Source organism: Protopterus annectens, chromosome 3.part1 (assembly GCF_019279795.1).
Source record: "Protopterus annectens isolate FY-2018-M chromosome 3.part1, PAN1.0, whole genome shotgun sequence".
NCBI classification, from domain to species: Eukaryota; Metazoa; Chordata; order Ceratodontiformes; family Protopteridae; genus Protopterus; species Protopterus annectens.
Window position 1 is genome coordinate 1,529,267,918 of NC_056732.1, and position 20,970 is coordinate 1,529,288,887.

The 20,970-nt window shown below is 42.7% G+C and overlaps 1 protein-coding gene across 1 annotated transcript in view; it reads left to right on the top strand.

The window, feature by feature from the left end:
- The window catches only part of ABCB8 (ATP binding cassette subfamily B member 8), a 1,506,569-nt gene that overhangs the window by 983,336 nt on the left and 502,263 nt on the right, over positions 1 to 20,970 (top strand). The window contains exon 13 of the mRNA XM_044067605.1: positions 6,991 to 7,124. Within this exon, the coding sequence (XP_043923540.1) occupies positions 6,991 to 7,124 (134 nt within the window). The remainder of the gene's footprint in view (positions 1 to 6,990; positions 7,125 to 20,970) is intronic.

A 20,970-nucleotide genomic window follows, 5' to 3' on the forward strand; every position in this document is an offset into this window, starting at 1 on the left:
GTTGCATGTGGTATGGGGAGAGATGGGGATCTAATGCAGTGTAGATTGATGAGTGGGTGATGATGAGCAGTGCTAACGGAGAGAAAGTATAGAGAGGTGGTTAAGGAGAGCAGGAGTAATGGGGATGGAATAGTGGTGGGAGTGGGGGGTCTGAGTCATAGTGTCAGTGAGATCTATGTTTTAAAGTGATTGATATGGGTGGGGGGAGGAGAGGGCGATGGTAGCCTAGTGGTGTGTGGGTGTGATTATTGTTGTAGAGTTGCTACCTCTTTCTTCTCCGTCACACCTCCAACATTTGCTGTCTACCTGAGGAAAATCTGTCTGGAGTTTACTTTGGGTATAAATTTAAACATTTCCAAGCAGAAATCCAAAACATTCTAGATTTTGTTACATATTTGGGAGACATGCTTATATTCTCTCATTGTTTCTTTGTGAATTGTTTATCCGGTCTCTCTTCCCGATCCTTTCTAACTTCTCTGATTAAGTCTTCTTATTATAATATGATTTTGGGCTGCTGGGGTGGGGGGTGTGGTGTAAAAGTGTACAGATTTTATTGTATGTAGACTTACGATAATGTCCCATGTTCTTACTGGGATGGTTGTCTGGATTAATGTCATTGGATTGAGCTATGGACTATTATAAACAGTCTTGAAATATAAGACAAAATGATGAAAGGCATGGAAATTCTGAGTTTCTTTAATCTGTAGAGTGATTTTTTGTTTTTCTATTTGCAGATGTTCTCAATGAGAGACATGAAGTCTGTACATAGAGACAGCCGGCCAGGAGAACACTGTACATTTTATTCTAAATGAATGAAAGATTCCTGCAAAGTTGTTAGATTTTTTTCATAATATTACTGACAAGCCATCTACAGGTGCAAGGAAGTAATCTTGAGAGTTCTAAGCATTCTTTGATGAGAGAAAAACTAGATTTAAAGGTACAGTGGCAAACAATTCAGTAAACAAATAGTCTAGCATTGGTTTAGGTAAATCAGAAACACTTGCTTTCTTTAATGCATTTAATAAAACAGAGCACAGTTTAGTTTTATTTAAACGTAGCCAGTGTACTTTTTCTTATGGCTCAAAGTTAATATTATCTGAAAGCATGCAAGTTGTTTTTCACATCTGGGAGTTGACTAGCATTAAGAAAAGTATAGACAGAAATTGATGTAAGACATATGATGTAACACGCACTTTAGCTTGGGTAACTTTAATTTTAGATTAGGTAATACCTATGGATGTAGCACTCGATTTGGGGAAAATACCCCTATGTGGAATGTTAAACTCGCTTTGTTTAAAATGTACATAGTTTTGTGTGTTTGTCCTAAGTTATTTGGGGATCCAGGGTTGTGAAAATGTATTTAGATTTTTTGTTTGAGTTTTTCATTAGAACAAAAAGACTTAAAATGTGACATATATTCAAAGGCAGATGAGAAGAAACTCTATAAAAGATCAAACAAAATTTGGAAATACACATTGAAAATGTTTAAAGGGGGGGCATCAGCTTTCTATCATAATGGCAATTTTTATCATATTATCATGAGAGGTGAATGGCATTACAGGTATAAAGAAAGAGAAAAGAGTATTGAATTATATTAACAACTGTAGATGCAAATATGCAAATATCGATGTTGCAAGAAATGCATTGGGATATAAATGAGCATGTGAATTTGACAAAGAAAGTATTTCAGGATAGATATTCAGCAGAATGTCAGGGACAAAGGGAAGAGGGGAGTAATAATACTAATTGCTAGAGAACCTCCAGAAGTGATAGAAGAGGGGGAAAAAGACAACAATGGTAGGTTTGTGGTAGTAAGAGACTATCGGCAAGGGAGGAGGATTACACTAGCATGTGCTTATATTCCATTAAAAACTGCTGTTATAGAACTTAAGAAAATTTTGGGAGAAATAATCTTTCAGCTGGGAATATTGTTTATAGAAGGGGACTGGAACTTGACTTGCTATAGTGATATATCATTGGGCCTAGAATTGACAAATTAATAAAATAGAGTAGATTTCAGAAGAAATTTTATGTAAATATTTGCTATGGAAGATATAAATTCAGTAGTAGGAATTCTGACAAAATGTACATATTATTCCCCAAGGTACAATAACTGGGCTATCAGTGATAGAAATTATATTTCTCAGGAGTGTGTGCATTTAATTGAGGGCTTTGATGCATATTCAATAACTATTTCAGATCATTCACTAATAAAAACTAAAATAAAAATACAGAGTGTTGAAGTAAAAATGATACACTGGTATTTTCCTTTGCACCTCTCAAAAGAGAGAGTAATTTAATGAATGGTAATTATTCAAGAGTTATTTCTTCAGACGAGATAGCTACCAAGTTGGATAAAATGAAAATGGAGTTTAGAATTAGGTAGAAATAAAACAGAAAGCAATATTGTTAAGAAGAAATGGGAGCTATTTATATGGGCTGGAAAAGGTTAAAGTATTGCAAAAGCTGTGGATTTACACATGAGGATGGTGGATAGATATGTGTTTTAGTTAGTTTATGCATGGGGTGTTCCAGAGATAGATGTCTTTGCTTCTCTGAGCAACAAGCAGTTAGGAAATTTCTTCTCCAGAGCAATCACAGTAAAAGCTTTGACTGTAGATGCCATCTCCTTTATATATCGACAAGTACATTTCTGCATACAGGACCTACCTCTGACCACCGTCCTCCCTAGGATGATCCAAAAAAGTAAGGAAGGAAATGCCGGTAGTTCTGCTAATACACCTTTTTGGCCCATGTGGCATTGCCTCTCCCACTTGATACAGATGTCCAAAGTGAAACCTCTTACATTGCCTATACAGCTGGAGCTCTTCAGGCAGGAGAGTGAGGCTGTTATACACTCCAACCTGAAGACCTTACAACTGACAGCTTGAATGATCTAGCCCTACTAATGTTCACATACAGTTTACAGATGACATGCTGAACATCATGAAAGACGTTAAAGATTCTGTATCTAATGCCAGAAAAAAAATCAGAACCATCAGTAATCCTCAGTGACCATAATTCAGTTCATAGCTGATGTTCAAATTTGGGCTGGCCTATACTTCAGTGAAAGTACATTTTTTTAACCATTTTAGCCTGCCTGCCTGTGGAACAGTCCTTAGCATCCTTGCAGTTAGCTGGCATTTCCTTACATTTGAGGCCACCTAGAAAGTTCATTGCTCCTCAATATGTTGTGAAATTTCTGATGGAAAAGCTTACATAGCCCTGGTTAAACCAGATGTTTCTCCATCCCTAAAATTCATAATCAGGAAACTACCCTTCTGTTTCTCAATATTTCAGCTAAAAGGTTATCATAAATGCAGTCTTTAGTCTACAGAGAGCCTTTTCTAGTGTTCTACATGGGGAACAAATGATCTGTTTGTCTCTTGCCCCCAATGAGAAACAAATGGGTCAGTGGGTTATCAGGGAAGACATGTTGATGGTCTTGTAGGATAAGAACCCCAAAAAAGATGTAAAAATTCTGTTTTCATCTGTGATTTGCAAGGGAGCAAGTCCCCTATATCTGATATGCGGGACATAAACTACCACATCCCCTGCTACTTACCTACACAAACTCCAAAACTGCACAGTTATGATGAAAGGGCATCAGTCCCAAGTATATTGTTAGGGCTGTTCCTAATGTTTAGTGCATGAGATGGAAATTAGCTAGGTAACTCTCTTTGAACTGACTTGTAATTAGGTAGCCATTGCTCCAGTTGGGGCATCCTTTGTTAAGAAGTTGTCACTCTGAAAGTTATATGGTGGCAGTCATGAAGTCTAACAAAGAGGCACATCTAGTGTTGGAAGTGAGGCCCAGGTACAGCTGACATATTCCCTTGCAGTCGGTTGTAGGTTAAGATTTATCAGATATGCAAGAAGCAGAAAGTCTAGTCCCTGGGTACATTTATGTGCCTTATTTCATGTCTAGAAGCTTGGTTGCTTTGGCTTCCCTTAAGCTGAATCTCTCAGTGGCAGGGTAGTCCCTATAGCTTTTCAATCATTCCCAGTGTCATATTAAAGTAAGTGAGAATCTTTCTCATTTTAAAATGCAATAAAATATTTTGGGGTAAAAAGATTTAGAAAGTATCAGGGTACAAAAGCCATGTTAGCTTTGCCTTGTATTGGTATCGTATTTGTTTGTACAGTGCTGATCATGTTGTGTTCTTAATCAAGCCTGTAGTGCAATTCTTGAAATGCAGACCACAACACAGTGCTTTTGTTACACTGTCTCCTAATCACGGTAATGAATACATGGTATTTAGTGTCACAGCTAAGCACATTAAACATGAGAAAATTAGTTAACTGAACAAGAAATGCAAAAAGAAAAGATTGTATTGCATTTAATTTTTCTTTTTGCTGTCAGCTGTGGAGAGTTGCTATTGAGCTTACTTGCAGTCAGGAATGTGATGCCTAATTAACTAACAAGCATTAAGAAGCTTAAGGGGGGAGATTTTATTTAGACAACCCACGAGAAGTGAAATTGGTGATAGTCATTCCATTAGACTGAGCTTGAAAGTGACTATTTACTCTCATAACTCGGTTCACTCTATAGAATCAAATCTTTCTTAACTCCTGAAGCTAGAACTACTATAGCTAGAACCCACTTAATCTCTACCCTATTATATGCTTCCTCTATATACACTAATCTTTCTAAGTACAACCTCAATAAACTAGCCACATCATACAACAACATCGCCAGATTTGCCACTGCCTCTCCATACAGAACTCACCATTGCTTGAATCTTATAAAACTAGGGTGGCTGGAACTACCCCACCTCATACAATACTATCAACTCACTATTGCCCATAAAGTTCTCTACCACCCTGAAAACACACCAATGCTCTCCACCCTCATAAAGCCCTACCACAACATGAGGAATCTTCGTTCCTTTAACAAAACACTGATAAAAACCTCTCGAGCAAATAATGTAGCAGGTGACTCCACATTTTCCAACTCAATTGGCAAAATATGGAATCAACTACCACCAGACCTCACATCCCTGACTTCTATTCCACTATTTAAAACCAATCTAAAACTCTTCCTAACTAACCACTGGCTATGCTCTTGCAATAACCCTGGGTAACCTTGCTTTCTTTCCCTCCTTTCCTATCACCTGATCTACCGTTCCTCTTCTTCATTACTCTAGCATACTTCACTTTCCCCTTTAAAAAATGCTCCTGTCTATACCTCATTATTTATATATAATTCTAGATTTTGATTCTTATGTCTATAGTAAAACTATCATAACCTAGTAAAGCATCTGTCATAGACTCCTGCTAAGACTCGCATTGTACTCAGATACTTAGACAGCCTGTAAGAAGTTTATGAAAATGTTTTTTTTTATTGCATAACTTGGTATATTCTTAGCTTGTTAAGTAGTAGTTAGTGAAGCTTTTCTCCTCGGGCCTCCACTGAAAATGTACATGTATCCAGTTGGACTAGCCCGGTTAACAAATGTAAAATAAAATAAATAAATAAAATAAATGATATGAGTGCTGCTGAGGTTATGCCTAATTTTCTCCATGCTGGGGAACTACAAAGCATTTCCTCTGTTGTGCTAATCTTGTTGCTTCACTGGAGATTTTATAATAAAGTCTTAGTTTCATTCTCTTGTAGTCAGTGTGTATGCTGTAAGAGAGGCCTAGAATATTACAACAAAAACCTTAGCTTTTGGACTATTGAGGCATTATTTTATATATAATTATTCCTTATTGTAAGCACCATATGCTGAAACTTCTGTTCCCCCCCCCCCACCCCCCCCCCATGTGTATCAGAGCCTTTCTGTCTTGCTACTACTTTTACTTTATAGTAGTAGCACTGGAAATAGACAGCCACCAGCCATGGCCCTTTAAGAGTGGAAGACAGACTGTTATCTTCCCTGGCTCTTTTAAACGTGTGCAATGATGACAGTATAGGCCAGAAAATGTTGTTGATGTAAGCATAAATATCCATCCATTAGGACTGCTTTGACTAGTTCAACTCCAAGTCTTTGTCTTAGGGAGTTCTAAAATGTTTAAAGACCCCCCCCCCCCCCCGGTTGAGCTATCAACCTTCTGCTCTCCTTAGTCTCATCCCTTCTGCATTGAATCAGCTGGTACCAGAAGCACTAAGTGAACACGGTTTACTAGTACTCTAGTAAGTAGTAAAACCTGCTCAACACCGAGGTTGGCTTCCTGAAGATGCTCATAATGCTGCCTTCAGGAAACCTGCTTTTGCTGTTACAGATGTCTTCAGTCAGGTTCACAGGAAGTGCTTAAATCTTAGCCAGTATATCTTCATTCACATCAGTATAGAATGCCTTTGTTATTTTCGCAATGTGTAAGCTAATCTTGGTGAGCTCAGTGGTTTTATTGCATTACACTGACATGTTGTTATGCTATCTGGAAAAAACATGTTTCCTACTTCCGGTGACCTAGGAATGAAGACCTTGTTAGTATGAAATACTTGTTGACTTCTAGCAGAGGATGTACTTACAAGTGAAGCTATAAAACTACTGTAGCAGCCAAACTCATACTTGTAATTCTTGAAATTATGTGATGTCTTTGGAATAAGACTTTGTCTCACTACAAATGCACAAAGGCCACAGTTACAGTCAAAAGGGTACCAAAAATGCATGTGCATAATTCACTTCACTACTAATTTGAACTACATTGGGTAGGCAAGTACACTTCTCAGTAAGCATTTGGAAAAGTGCTGCCATAATAGTTGATTGTATTGACTACATTGATGCAATATTTGTTTTCATAAATCAGCACAAGGTCATGTGTTCTGAAAAACTGGCAGCAGAAATGGCACACACATGCAGGTGAGCATTCATGCATCCCAAGTATCATTTTTTCTGGAATACATTTTTGTTTGATTGGTACAGTACATTACTTCACGAATAAAATACATTTAAATGCATATACATTATAACTGATACTTGTTTAAGTATGAATTTTGGATTTGTTTAAGAGAATGTTTACATTCAGAATGTTTTTTTTTTCAAGGTAAGTCAACTGTGGCAGCCCTGCTCGAGCGTTTTTATGACCCATCCACTGGTGCTGTCTTCCTCGATGGGCATGATATCAGAACATTAAATCCATCCTGGTTGAGAGGTCATGTCATTGGATTTATCAGCCAGGTATGCGAGAGCACAAACAAAACCTCACCTTTGAAGTAGCTAAAGTGTTATGCAGAATGTGGTGTACGGCACCTCTGATTCCCACGTTACGTTTGTTGGTGTACTTGTATCAAACCTTAAATGTTCACTGCTGACAGCAAGACAATAATCCAGACCAATTTAAAAGGTCAAATTAATGACCCTCATAATAAGTTATACTACCCAGATATGCTTGGGACCTCCACAAGATATACTTACTACATTTAGTGCTACTGGTTTAGCAGTGTCACTGTGTGTTAACATCATTTAAAGTGTGAGGCTTTCCTAGCTAGTTATTACCTTGTAGAAATGAAATGAGAAGGGCTAAGAAATGCACTGTTCAGATGCAAGTTCAGTTTCATCAGTCAGGTAAGCTAGCAGGCATAAGTTAATATAGGCCTAATATCATTAGGTCTGACTCCTCTTTCAAGTATCCTGATCATTCAGAAAGTCGCATTATCTTGCTAGCTACTTTCTGCTAAATTGATGGGTCAAGTACAGCCTGGATATTCTCCAGGGCCTATGACCTGAGAGGGGCTTCATCTCCACATCCAATCTTAAAATCATAGTCAGAACCTGTAGATGATGTCCTCTGAGCACTTAGCATAAAGAGACTTTACAAGGGTCACTCAAGATAACAGGATATAGTCCCACCACAGCAGACTTGGAGTCAGGCTTTACTATTGTTATTATTATTATTATTATTATTTAGAAGTGTGTTAATCAGTAGTTTGGCAGTTCAGTGTAGATGATTAAGGATAAGAGCTGGTAATGAACTTTATCCTGTACTCCTGAATTTGGCTCCAGCAGTATCCAGTCACCTACAAGTTTAAAACCACACTTGGGCCTAGTGAATATTTATGGTTGACTAACAAACAAATAAAATACAGGGAGATGGGGAGGTTGCAAAGACTATTTTCAAACTATTTTCAGACATGACCTGGGCTATTGACTCAATACACAGATAAGATAATGTATAATAGGATATTAAGATAAGACAATGGAATACACAAACTGTTGCATTCTTACCATATAGTCACTTATTATAGTTATTTATCAAATGTACTTTAAAACTGTTCATAGCAGTTACAAATACACTGTACACTGTTACTGTTAGTAAGTGTATATTCTGTGGGGTATATAAAAGGCTAAAGAGTGTCATGTGGTACCAGCAGTTATGTTGTCACAGCAGAAATATTTGTTTATTCAACGTATGGATATTCATATCCTACAAGTCCCTTTCCGGCCACAACATGGATGTAGAGCATGCAAGTATTAGGTTCACAGGTGAGGCTATCAAGTTTGCAACTTAATGGCTTTCAGGAACTTAGATTGCTGTTATCCCATCAATATGCTTGCTGTGTAGGTGGTGAGTTTTTATTTGAAAATGGTAATTTTAGTACGAGATCAGTTAAAAGAGTGATCAGTATGCAAGTCAGGTAGACTTACTTCTAGTAAGGAAAGAGAATGGGGTGAATTCAGAGATTTCAAAGTCTTCCCCAGTGAAGTGGCTATCCCCCACTGCAAACTACTGCTGACCAGAGTCAATTGCAAGCAGTTGTCAGAGAAAGCTCTAAAGTCAACGGAGACTAGGTTAAAGACCGGGAAGCTGACATGAGTAAAAGCACAGAAGTTCAAACAAATACTGAGGGTTCTAGCATATCAGGAAGAAGAGAAAATAGGTGGAGCAGAAAAAGAATGTCAGCATCTCCAAACAACACGTGTGAAGACAATTGAACAGACATAGGGGTTGAGCCAGCTATGGAAATAAATAAAACTTACAGAAAGCTGGTGGCTCAATACAGAAGTTCAGGAAGATAACGAAAGAAAGGAGGAGTGACAGTTCCATGGTGCAGAGGGGTGGAGCTGTTATAGCAACCCCAGCACTGGAGAAGCCAGGCAGGCTCTTTAAATGCTTTGCCTGGCTTCTGAGTTATTTGAGCCTAAATTACAAGGGCTAAAAACATCATGGGAATGCAGAGCTAGGTGTCTAAAGATCATCATGGATTAGTAGCCTAGTAAGTGCCTATGAACCAAGAGGGAATAAAGGGACATGGCTTGCCCATCACTTCAAGCAGGTGGGAGGGTAGTGGGCAGTAGAAAGCACATAGAGGTGTGTGATATCTCCAGTGGAGATAGAGAGAAACCACTATCCATACTTGAGGAGAAAGGAATGGGTCTGGTTGCTTCAAGTATCCCTTATGGACATGACGGACAACCAGTGTGGATACATCTGTGGCATGTCCCCTTCCATTCCACGAGCCAGATGATTATGGAGAAAAGGGCTAAGAAGAAATAAATAAGCAAATAAAACTAATGTATGCAGACAATGTGGCACTGCAATTAGACTTTAAACAAGAACGTCAATAAGTGATAATGAACTTAAATGCAAATTTGAGGACACATGGAATGAACCTGTGTACAAACAGTGCTGTGGTCATGGAAGCAAATGAGGGGAAACCAAAAAAGCTGAAAACTCTTGTAGAAGGGAAATAGTGGATCAGCTTAACAGCTTCAAGGTTCTGGCAGGAGTGGTTGAGGAGAAGGGAAGTCTAAATGAAGAGGTCAAAGCTAGAATTTGAGGTGCTGCAGACAACTGGTGCAAAGTTATGGGGCACTGCATGACAGACAAATGCCAAAGAAGCTGAAGAATAAGGTGACTTCAACTACCCAAACATAGACTGGGAACATTACTCAAGCCCCAACACCCTAGCCCAAAGGTTCCTTGAGTTCATAAACTCAAATGCTATGGAACAACTAGTCACCATTCCCACAAGAGGAGAAAATATACTAGACCTGATCATCACAAACATGGGGACAAAATGCTCCACACTGGAAGTATATCCCTCATTGGTGAGATCAGACCATAAATTAATCTCACTGGAGATCCACATCCCGCCCCCACCCCCAGCAAAAAAGACCACAGTGAAGGACTTCTCAAAAGCAAACTTCACACTTCTTAAGACTGGAGTGGTATCCTTCAAGGCCCCCGAGCCAGTGGAAACCACAACCCACGCTGCTGAAACCCTTACAAATGCCTTCTACGAGCACCTCCAGGAATGTATGGATCAAGCAATCCCTAATAAAATCAAGACCCTTTCCACCAAAGGCAGGCACCCGGTCTGGTGGACCCCAGCCATAAACAAACTCTACAACAAGAGGAGAAAGCTACTACATGACAGAGCAAAATCCCTTAAAGGGAAGGCATCTCTGATCAATACTAGCAAAAAACTACGATCACTCATAAAATCATCCAAGGCCAACTTTGAGAGAAAAATCGCTAATGACACAAAAGACAATCATAAAGTCTTCTTTAGCTATGTTAGAAACCTGGGTGGAAACTCCCAGATATGCTCAGAATTAGTCCAAAATGATAAAAATCACTGAACCCACAGACATTGCCAACATACTGGCAGACAGGTTCAGTGCAAATTTCTCCCTCCCTCCCCAAAGGAGAAAAATCTATCCCACCAGAGTCTAGCCTCCCAAACATCTCAGATGCCCAGGTGAGAGCTGCTCTCTCTAAAGCAAAAAACACAGCATCAATGGGACCGGACGGTGTCCCCAGCTGTGTGCTACATGAACTCAATGAGGAACTAAACCCACACATAAGGCTGCTGTTTAATCTTAGCCTTACTACAGGATACGTACCCAAAGAATGGCGTACGGCAACTGTGGTCCCACTCCACAAAGGCGGTGCTTCTACGGACCCTGGAAATTACCGCCCCATAAGCTTGACGAGCCTTGTCTGCAAAGCTATGGATAGGATCATAATGGAACTCCTAAATAAAGACATTGGGGACCTACAGACACTGGATCCTACCCAATTTGGCTTTGTCAAGGGCAGATCCTGCCTCTTGAACTTGGTTGACATTTTCGAAACAGTCACTAAGGCCATTGATGAGGGTAAGGCAGTTCACACAGCCTACCTTGACCTAGCAAAAGCATTCGACACAATTCCCCACTCGGGCATCATAGAAAAGCTCACCAGCTTAGATGTAAACCCATATGTCACAAGGTGGGTTGCAAACTGGCTCAAGGACAGAACACACAGGGTTAGAGTTGCTGGTGCCATGTCAGACTCTAAGCCGGTCACGAGCGGTGTCCCACAGGGCTCAGTCCTGGGCCCCCTCTTGTTCGGCATTTATTTTTCTGAAGTGCAGGCAAACATAGGGGGATTGTGGCTGACAAAATTTGCAGATGACTGCAAACTGGGCACCATAATTGACACTCCATCAGACACAGACATCCTCCAGAGAGGTCTCATAGAAATGGATAACTGGTGCCAGAGCCATGGCCTTAAGCTAAATGCCAAACAATGTATAGTCATACCCTTTGGGAAAAACAAGGTAACCCCTAATTACCACATAGGTGGTAATCCATTAAACATGGAAGAAGTTATCAGGGACCTGGGGACCCAAGTTGACAGTAACCTCTCTTTGACACTCACATTGCCAAAGTGGTTAGGAAGACCTTCTACATTGCCCACCTGATCATGAAGGGATTCACATCCAGATCAGGAGAGGTCATTGTACCCCTGTACTCTTCACTTATCAGACCAATGATTGAGTACAACGCCCCATTCGGAATGTACCTTACCCGACACCTGCAGCAGTTGGAAAGACCCCAAAAGTTCCTCACCAAAAGGATAAAGGGGCTCAAACATATGTCATACGATGCCCGACTGAAGAAACTCCAGCTCTATTCAGTCGCATACCGTCTGATCAGAGGTGATCTGTGCCTGACATACAAGGCCATGTCCAACCCGGAATTAATGGACATGCTCCACCTCAAAAAATCCAAATCCACCAGAGCCACGAGAGCAAGAGACTTAAACCTCAACACGGATATAAATAGGACATGCTGGAGGGACAGATTCATCACCCAGAGACTCCCTACACTATGGAACAGAATCCCAGTCCATGTGAGGCAGAGCCCCTCACTGACTCTGTTCAAGAGAAATCTTGACGAGTGGATGGGAGATCGTAGGTTTACCCCGGGAATCATCTCTGTATCACTGCTGGACAGAGGCACAGCAAACTAATGGGTATAGTATTCTCATCCTAAGGGTTGGTGAAAGCCACACACACTCTGGCTAGGCTTATAAATACCCTAGGGCAGATAGCCTAGTATGAACCTATGAACCTATGTACAAAACTGTGGTCTGACCAGTGCTACTGTGTGGCACAGAAATCTGATCAATGAAGGGAGACCTGCTGAGGAAACTTGAGGTGATGGAGATGAAGTGTTTGAGACAGGCAGTCGGATGAAAATTGCGAGGCTGATGAAGAAAGAAGGACTTCAGACCAGAACCCAAGGTAACTCCAGTTGCAGAGAAGGTCAAGGAAAACAGATTATGACAGTATGGTCACATATGTAGGAAAGCAGAAGACAGTTTGATAAAGAAGACTTGAAAGAAATGGAGAAGATAAGAGGAGACGAAGATGTCCAGCCAAGAAATGGATGGATTGTTTGAAAGAAGACCTGCAGCAGGCAGGCTTCACATTCAATGAAGGTAAGGGAGTGGCTGTGAATCAAGAGATGTGGTGACTGCTAACTACACACCAACTTCATGAGGGAATGGGAAGAAGAGGGTTGATGAAGAACGATGAATTAGAGTGCATTGTTTTTTCTACCAGGAAGACTTATTTTGTAGGTGCTGTGAAGACCTTGTGCTGTATCTGTCTCCCCTTTTCCTATTATACCTGCTGGTCTTAAGAATAAGATCACCATTCACATGTTTGCCCCTCCATTTTATGCTCTCTATGTCTAGGATGCATGTTCTCAAATTCCATATTATGCTATGTGTATAAGCTAGAGAATGCTGTGTTACATGGGTAAATTGAGTGAATTGTAGCAATGAATACAGGTACAGTTACTTCCTTGATGAGGCTAGACTTTAAGTCTCATATGAACCACATTGTAAGTTTTTTTATGTTGAGATAGGAGCATAACAACACTAGGCAAGTGATCATGAGGATCATAAGATGCTAGCCCTATAAGTCTTTATGTAGACCATCTTAAAAGTTCTTGTCAGCATTTTCAAGAACTTAGTGCTTTTCACTTTCCAAACTGAACAGGGTGTAGGTTTGTGTCTTTTTTATTTGATTTAGATTTAGTTCCCTAGTACATGTGTTTGTAGAACCACTTGCTTTGCACAGGAAGATGAGGTCAGATAGGGTTGGGTCTTTCAAGGCTTGAAAAGTGAAGCATCGGTCACCTTAGAGCATCTGGTTTCCTAGCGAATACAAGGAGAGTTATGGGATAGTTGAATGATTTTAGGCCTTTAATTCTCATCATTAGAAATCATTGGAAATCTTTGCAGCCTTTCCAGTTAAGTGATCTACTTAAATTTGTACATAACGAAAGGGGCTATTATATTCACTGATGCGCCTGCTAAGAGATGAGTACGGCAGAAAGATGAAATGTTAAGTTGTCAATCTCGCCTTCATTCTTGCTGGATGGGTTCGGAGCCGATCCTCGGCTCTGACTCGGCCTTATACTAAAGCTCGAGAGCTATTTACCGGCTCGAGGCCCTCCCCCTATCCCACAATGCTAGGCGTCAGATACCCAGATCTCTTTTGCCGCTTCAGCTACGAGGTTGCAATTTTACCGGCTCCAGGTTATATAACTCTTTTCTACTGTTTTATTTTATTTATATGTATATATATATATATATATATATATATATATATGTATAGTTTTTTTCTTGTTAGATTTTGTCTCTTAGTGTTTCCCTTCTAAACCCTTGAGAAACCCCCTTTTAAAAAACTCTTTTACTGTAGTTTTTCAGTCCCCCCTCCCCCCACCCGTTAGGGTAGCGTTGATTTTTCTTATATATAATCAGTAGTGTTTTTTATTCTTATTCTACCTTTTTATATATTTTCTACTTGATAGTGATAGTTAAATATATTTAGTAGTATTACCTATATTACTATTATATTGTTGGTGTTGTTAGTTTTTTACCAGTGCGTGTGTGTGTAGTGTTTAAAGCACTAGTTACCTGTTCCCTTGGTATCCCTTTTTTCTATTTTTCATTATGTCTAAGGATACTAAGGTCTCAGGTTTCAAGAAGTGTGACTCGTGCTGTCAGAAGATGTCTCTGACAGACTGTCACACTTCTTGTGTGTATTGTTTGGGCCCCCTACACCTGCAGGACTCTTGTGCGGTCTGTCATGCCTTCAGTCCAAGAGTCCTGCAGGAGCATAGGAACAAACTTATTTTGAGGGGCTTGCTTAAGCCTGAAGGGTCCCTGACTAAGCCTTCGTCGGGTAAACACTCCAAGCCCACTAAGACGTCGGCTCCCTGTTCGGAGCCGTCGCTGAACGGAGCTTCTGCCTCCTCGTCGGTTCCGGCTGGAAGCGACAGTTCAAGACCTCAGTCGGCTCCAGCCTTAGTATCAGAGCCTTCTGTGAGCCAAAAATGCTCGAGGTCTCCCTCTTTGGAGTCTGTTCGTTCGGCTCTGAGGTCTCCGTTACTACAGTCGGTGCGGAGCCATAAGTCCCACTCCTCTCGGTCCTCCAGGCTGTCTGATCACGACCTCAAGAGGGTGGTCAGTAGGCTCTTAAAGTTGCAGGCACTGGCCCAAATGTTGACTAGCCTTTCTCAACAGACTGTGGCTATCCGTGTATCTTCATCAGTTCCTCCTCTGACTCTACCACTGTGTTCGGAGCCGGAGCTCGTTGGGGCTCGAATCGTCGGAACCGATACAATACATTTCGGCTCCGTTGTCGGCTCTGATCTCTTCATTGGTTCCGTCCATGGAGGGATCTGGGCGTCGAGACTCTCTCGTCGGCTCCGAGGGGGCGAGTGGCATTGGACCCTTGTCCGACCCCGTTCTCCCTCTCAGTGCCTCGGTGCAGGTGAGCTCAGCCCTGACATCGGCCTCGGAGCCGTCACTCTTGGTGCCGGGAGGGGTTCTCATCTCTTCGGAGCTGGGACCTTCCTCTCTGCCTGATAGAGGTGCCTTCGAGGTCATGAGGAGTGGCTCCTCCCCCCATGGTGCCTGCTTCCGTCTCTGTCCACCCTCCAGACCCCAAGCGTGGAGAACAAACGCTCCAGGTCGCCCCACTGGGGGTATCTTCCTCTTCCGAGGCCTCCCCCCAATCATTCGGAGGAGCCACCTCGGAAGAAAACATGTAAGAGGAAACATGTTGACTCCCCCGAGTCAGTCACGTCTGACACCGACTTGGAGGATTCGGAAGGGTCCCCAAGGTCCCCCTCTGAGGATGTCTCCTTTTCAGACATCCTGGAGATCCTTAAGCCGAGGGGGAATTGGACTGCCCTTAAACCTTCCGAGGACGAGTCGGTGTACCTGGACGCATTTGGTTCTCGCCCTTCCACCTCCTGGGTGTCTCAGCCTTTTGACCCACTCATGGAAGTGGTTGCTCAGAAGGCGTGGACAGCCCCGGACTCAGTGGAACCAACTCCCCGTAGGCCCGCTAAATTAATTACAGCCCCATCGGATAAACAGTTTCTAGCTAAGGAGGTCCCAGTTGATGCCATGGTGGTTGCAGCGGCCACTAAGAAGGAGTTGGCTGACCCTTCGGTGCCTGTACATCCTCCTAATAAAGAGTTTAGGACAATGGACAGGTATGGGAAGCGGATGTTCTCTTTAGCGACCTTTACTATGCGGTCGCTGAATTATCTGTGCCATTTCACCCAACTTCAGAGGGATCTTCTCAAAGAACTGGGTGATACCCTTCGGGATCCATCAGCTGTGGGGTATCAGGATAAGGTTAACTCCCAGCTGGCGACCTTAAGTTCCATAGTAAACTCCTCCATGCGGCTCATTTCTTATGCGGCCGATGGTGCGAGTAGGGCTGCGGGTACAGGCATGACTTTGAGAAGACACACCTGGATGCGGTTATGTAACTTTGCTGACCCCTTTAAGGCGTCCTTCACAAATATCCCCTTCGATGGTTCGGCTTTGTTTGGACCACAGGTGAAGGATACACTTACCAGGTGTGAGCAGGAAGGCAAGACACTCTCTGCCGTGGGAGTCCGTTTTTCTACTCCCTCCAGACCATTTCCCAAAGGTCAGAAGAGTGGAAAAATGTGGTTTCGTAAACCCCAGAGAGTCGTGCCTGACACATGTGGTGATTTTTCCTCCAGGGGCAGAGGAGGAAAAAATAATAGATGCCGCCCTAGGGGGCAGAGGGGGTCCGCAAAATCAGGGTAGCAGAGAATCTTTCTCTGACAAACCCTTCCGGCACCCCTGAGGGGCTGCCCGACTGTCCACCTTCGGAGGCAGTCGGGGGAAGATTGTCACTGTACCCAGAAGCCTGGCAACTCCTCACTCAAGACCGATGGGTACAGTCTATCATATTTGAAGGTTACAAAATTCCCTTCGTCCGCACCTCTGTACAAATAAACAGATCCCTTCCAGATGTCCCACCCACTCTAAGGGATCAAAACTGCTAAGAAAAAGAGCCATCCAGCCAGTCCCAGCAGACCAGCAAGGATCCGGAATTTACTCAAGGTTCTTTTTGGTACCAAAAAAGACAGGGGACTGGAGACCCATTTTGGATCTCAGCAGATTAAACAAGTCTGTTCAAAGAACGAAGTTCCGGATGGTCACGCTGCAGTCCATTCTACCCTTCCTGGGTCAGGACAATTGGATGTGCTCTATAGACCTTCAGGATGCGTACTACCATATAAAAATGGACAGGCATTTCCAGAAGGTTTATCCTCTTCCGGCTGGAAGCCAGTCATTTTTAATTCAGAGCCCTGCCCTTTGGTCTCACCACGGCCCCCAGGGTGTTCACCAAATGCATGGCAGTGGTTACGGCTCACCTGAGACGACGGGGATTCCAGGTGTTTCCATATCTCGACGACTGGCTCCTTACTGCTTCCACCAGGCATCAGCTATTGCGAGCCGGGAACTATACCATGCAGACTTGCTCCGAGCTAGGTATATCAATAAATTTCGAAAAGTCTGCATTGTCGCCTTGGCAGTCTATAACCTTTATAGGCGCAGAATTAAATACAAAAGATCTATCTGCAAAACTTCCTCCAGACAGAGTATTAGACATTCGCCGACATGTACAGATCCTACTACAGTGCAAGATGATTCAGGCCAGATTTGTACTAAAGACATTGGGTGTCATGGCAGCAGCGATCATTTTAGTCCCCCTGGCTCGTTTTCACATGCGGATCATCCAGTGGATGCTGTTTATCCAATGGTCCTTTCAACAGCTTCCAATGTCCCACAGGATAATAATCACTCAAACATGCAAAGACCACCTGGCTTGGTGGATGGTCTCCCCTCTAGTTCTCCAGGGCAGACCATTTGTTCTTCCTCCTCCTGTTGCCACGGTGACCACGGATGCCTCCCTGATTGGGTGGGGGGGGGGGCATTTTCAGGGCAGGACTGTCCAGGGCTCTTGGCAACCCCTAGAATACCACCTGCACATAAATGTCTTGGAGATGAGAGCGGTACTTTTAGCGTTGCAAGCTCTTCAGGACTCTCTACCTACCGGGACTATTGCAGTTCAGACGGACAATATGTCTGTAGTGTGGTACATCAACAAGCAGGGCGGAACCAGGTCCTATCCCTTATGTCGAGAAGCACTCAGACTCTCTTCCCAACGGTTTCTGATAGCAACACACATCCCCGGGAAGTCCAACGTCATAGCAGACAGGCTAAGCAGAGCCATTCTCATGCTTCATGAGTGGTCTCTCTATCCGTTAGTAGCGGACAAGATTTTCTGCAGATGGGGACAACCTTGCTGCGACTTTTTTGCAACCCCTCTCAACAGCAAGTGCAAAGACTTTTTCACTCTCTTTCCCCTCCCCGGCTATTCCGCCAGAGACGCTCTAGTACACGATTGGCCCCAGGGTCTCCTATATGCATTTCCGCCTTTTCCCTTAATTCCCAAACTGATTCAGAAAGCGACCATTTTGGGCTCCAGGATGATCCTCATTGCCCCTTACTGGCCTCAACAAATTTGGTTCCCATTCCTGCATCATCACCTACTGGAGCAGCCCTGGAGTCTGGACCCAGTGCCAGACTTGTTGGTCCATCAGTCGGGTGGGCTGCACCAATCCCTTCAATCTCTCAACCTCACAGCTTGGTTGCTCCACTTCCAACCTTAGCCAGGCTTCCGCATATTTCTCAGCCAGTGTGTGAAATCATCCTTTCTTCACACAAATCTACTACCAGAAAAACCAATGCTAGTAAGTGGAGACGTTTCTCCTTCTGGGCGGAGACCAGAAATATAGATCCCTTTACAGCCCCTGTCCACAGGGTTCTGGATTTTTTGGCAGAGCTTTTTCGAGCGGGCTCCTCTTCTGCCACCATTAAAGTCCAATTGGCTGCTATCGCTAATTTTCATGCTGGCCTGTCAGAGACCAGCATTATGTCCCATAAACTTTGTAAAGCTTTTCTTAAAGGGACTGTTTTGCTGAGGCCTCCGATTAGAGATCCCCCGTCTCCGTGGGATTTGAATCTGATATTAACTTCACTGATTCTCCCTCCTTTTGAACCTGCGGCCACCTGTTCCTTAAAATTGCTCTCTTGGAAGACTCTCTTCTTAGTAGCTATCACCTCAGCTAGAAGAGTATTGGAGCTTCAAGCCCTCTGTATTCGTCCTCCCTATCTTGTTTTTCACAAAGGTAGAGTTTCACTCAGAACTAATCCCTCCTTTTTACCCAAGATTCCTTCTGAGACAAACCTGAATCAGGCCATTGATCTTCCTGTCTTTTTTCCTAACTATTCAAACAGAGCTGAACAGAAGCTGCATTATTTGGATGTTCACAGGCAATTACGTTTCTATTTAGAGAGGACAAAACAAACTAAGAAGTCGGACCAACTCTTCCTGTCCTATGCTGAGGGCAAGCAGGGCCTGCCAGTGTCTAAAGTATCTTTATCTAGATGGTTGGCCTCTATCATTTCCTGCATTTACCAACTAAGACAAAGAACTCCCTACAAAACCAAAAGCTCATTCCACCAGAGCGTTAGCTACGTCAGTAGCTTTTCAAGCAAGACTTCCAATGGAATCTGTTTGTGCTGCAGCCACATGGGCCACTCCTCATACCTTTATTTCTCATTACAAGTTGGATATGACCTCCAGGAGTTGGGCTGAGTTTGGTTCCACTGTGCTCAAGAGTCTGTTCCGATGAGCCACCCAGGGCTAAGGTGCTAGGGATGCTGTCCCATCCAGCAAGAATGAAGGCGAGATTGACAACTTAACATTAAGAAGTTATGTACCTACCATAACATTCCATGTTAGTTGTCTTCTTCTCGCCTTCTTTCTTGCGTCCCACTCACCATCCCCCTAGCCTGGACAGACCGAGATGATTCCTTCTGAGGCCTTATTCCTCTGCTTGACTATTTCCTAGGTTATGTCCTCCTCAGTTGTTACCACTGTAGGTAAACTTTATAGTAGGGACAGGGTGTCTCCATGGTGTTAGCTATACCAAACGAGATCTGGGTATCTGACGCCTAGCATTGTGGGATAGGGGGAGGGCCTCGAGCCGGTAAATAGCTTTCGAGCTTTGGTATAAGGCCGAGTCGGAGCAGAGGATTGGCTCTGAACCCTTCCAACAAGAAAGAAGGCGAGAAGAAGACAACTAACATGGAACTTTATGGTAGGTACATAACTTCTTATTCTTTAGTACTAGAGGATATTGCCTTGGAAAGTAACTGGGCCAAATACAAGGACTTCCTGAATATGATAGAAAAATGAGATTGAATGATAGAGAGGTGTCTGCTTAAGTACCCAGGTCTGTCTGAAGAAGTGTACTACTTATAGCTCACAATGTAAGGACAGTTTTTTTGTTAGGTGCTACACTTTTTGAATTTAGTTTGAGAGCTTGAGACAGTTTTCAGTCCATCAGGTATCTTTCAGCCCTTGCTGGAGCTGTTTAGTGTCAGTGTATAACAGTGCCTAAATTGCGGTCATCAGCAAATGTCAGCCAAGGTTCCTATATCTGATCATAAGGTGTCTGTTTTAAGTAATTACCAATCTATATTGTATTGTATTGAAGTGGCATTTCCTCCTGAAGCTAAGGATACCGTATTTGTATTTTGAATTTAAGGCTACTGTCATTATACCAGGTGTGGTATTTTTCAGATTTTTTTTAGTACTGAAGCATATTTTGGAGATCTAACTGTTATACCTAATCCTAGTTTTTCCCTTTATTTGAAATCCAGAATTGCCTCCTTACCTTGATTGTGGAGATGAAAATTCTGAAGATGAGAAGGACCCAGCACTGAGTCATCTGGGATGACGCTGCTTAGTCTTTCTGGATTAAAACTCACACCTCCTACCCTGATTTGTTATGCTCTTTTATTTAACCAGTTTGTTGCTTATCGAATAACAGAGGATTATGAGTAGGTCATCAGTCTTATCCAGTTTGGTATCCTGTTTGAGATACAGATTGAAGAAACTCACCTTGAGAGCAAAAGCTGCCTCAGTGTACTATAACTTAGGGAAAAAAATCATAGAAGAGCAAAGTGGTTTGCAGTTTTGAAATCTGTAATACATTAGCACTGCTACACAGACATAGGGCAGAAATGAAGTGAGATCTCAGACAAGATGCAGCCACCATCTTCCACCTTATGAGGTGAATCCTATGATGTAGATATTGTCCAATTCAGTTGATCCTTCAGAGCATGCATGTAGCCACCTTCATCCCAGTGAGCTGTCCTGTGAATCACATAGCCGTTGGTTAATGTTACTTGGACTCAGGACTCCTTCTCCCCAGTTTTCCCCTTAGGGCCCAGCATGGTCTGCTGGCCCAAGATGGGGGGGGGGGGGGTTCACTGGGTCATGCTAAATTTGAAAGGACCTCTCCATGCATACATGGAAATTCACTTGTTGAG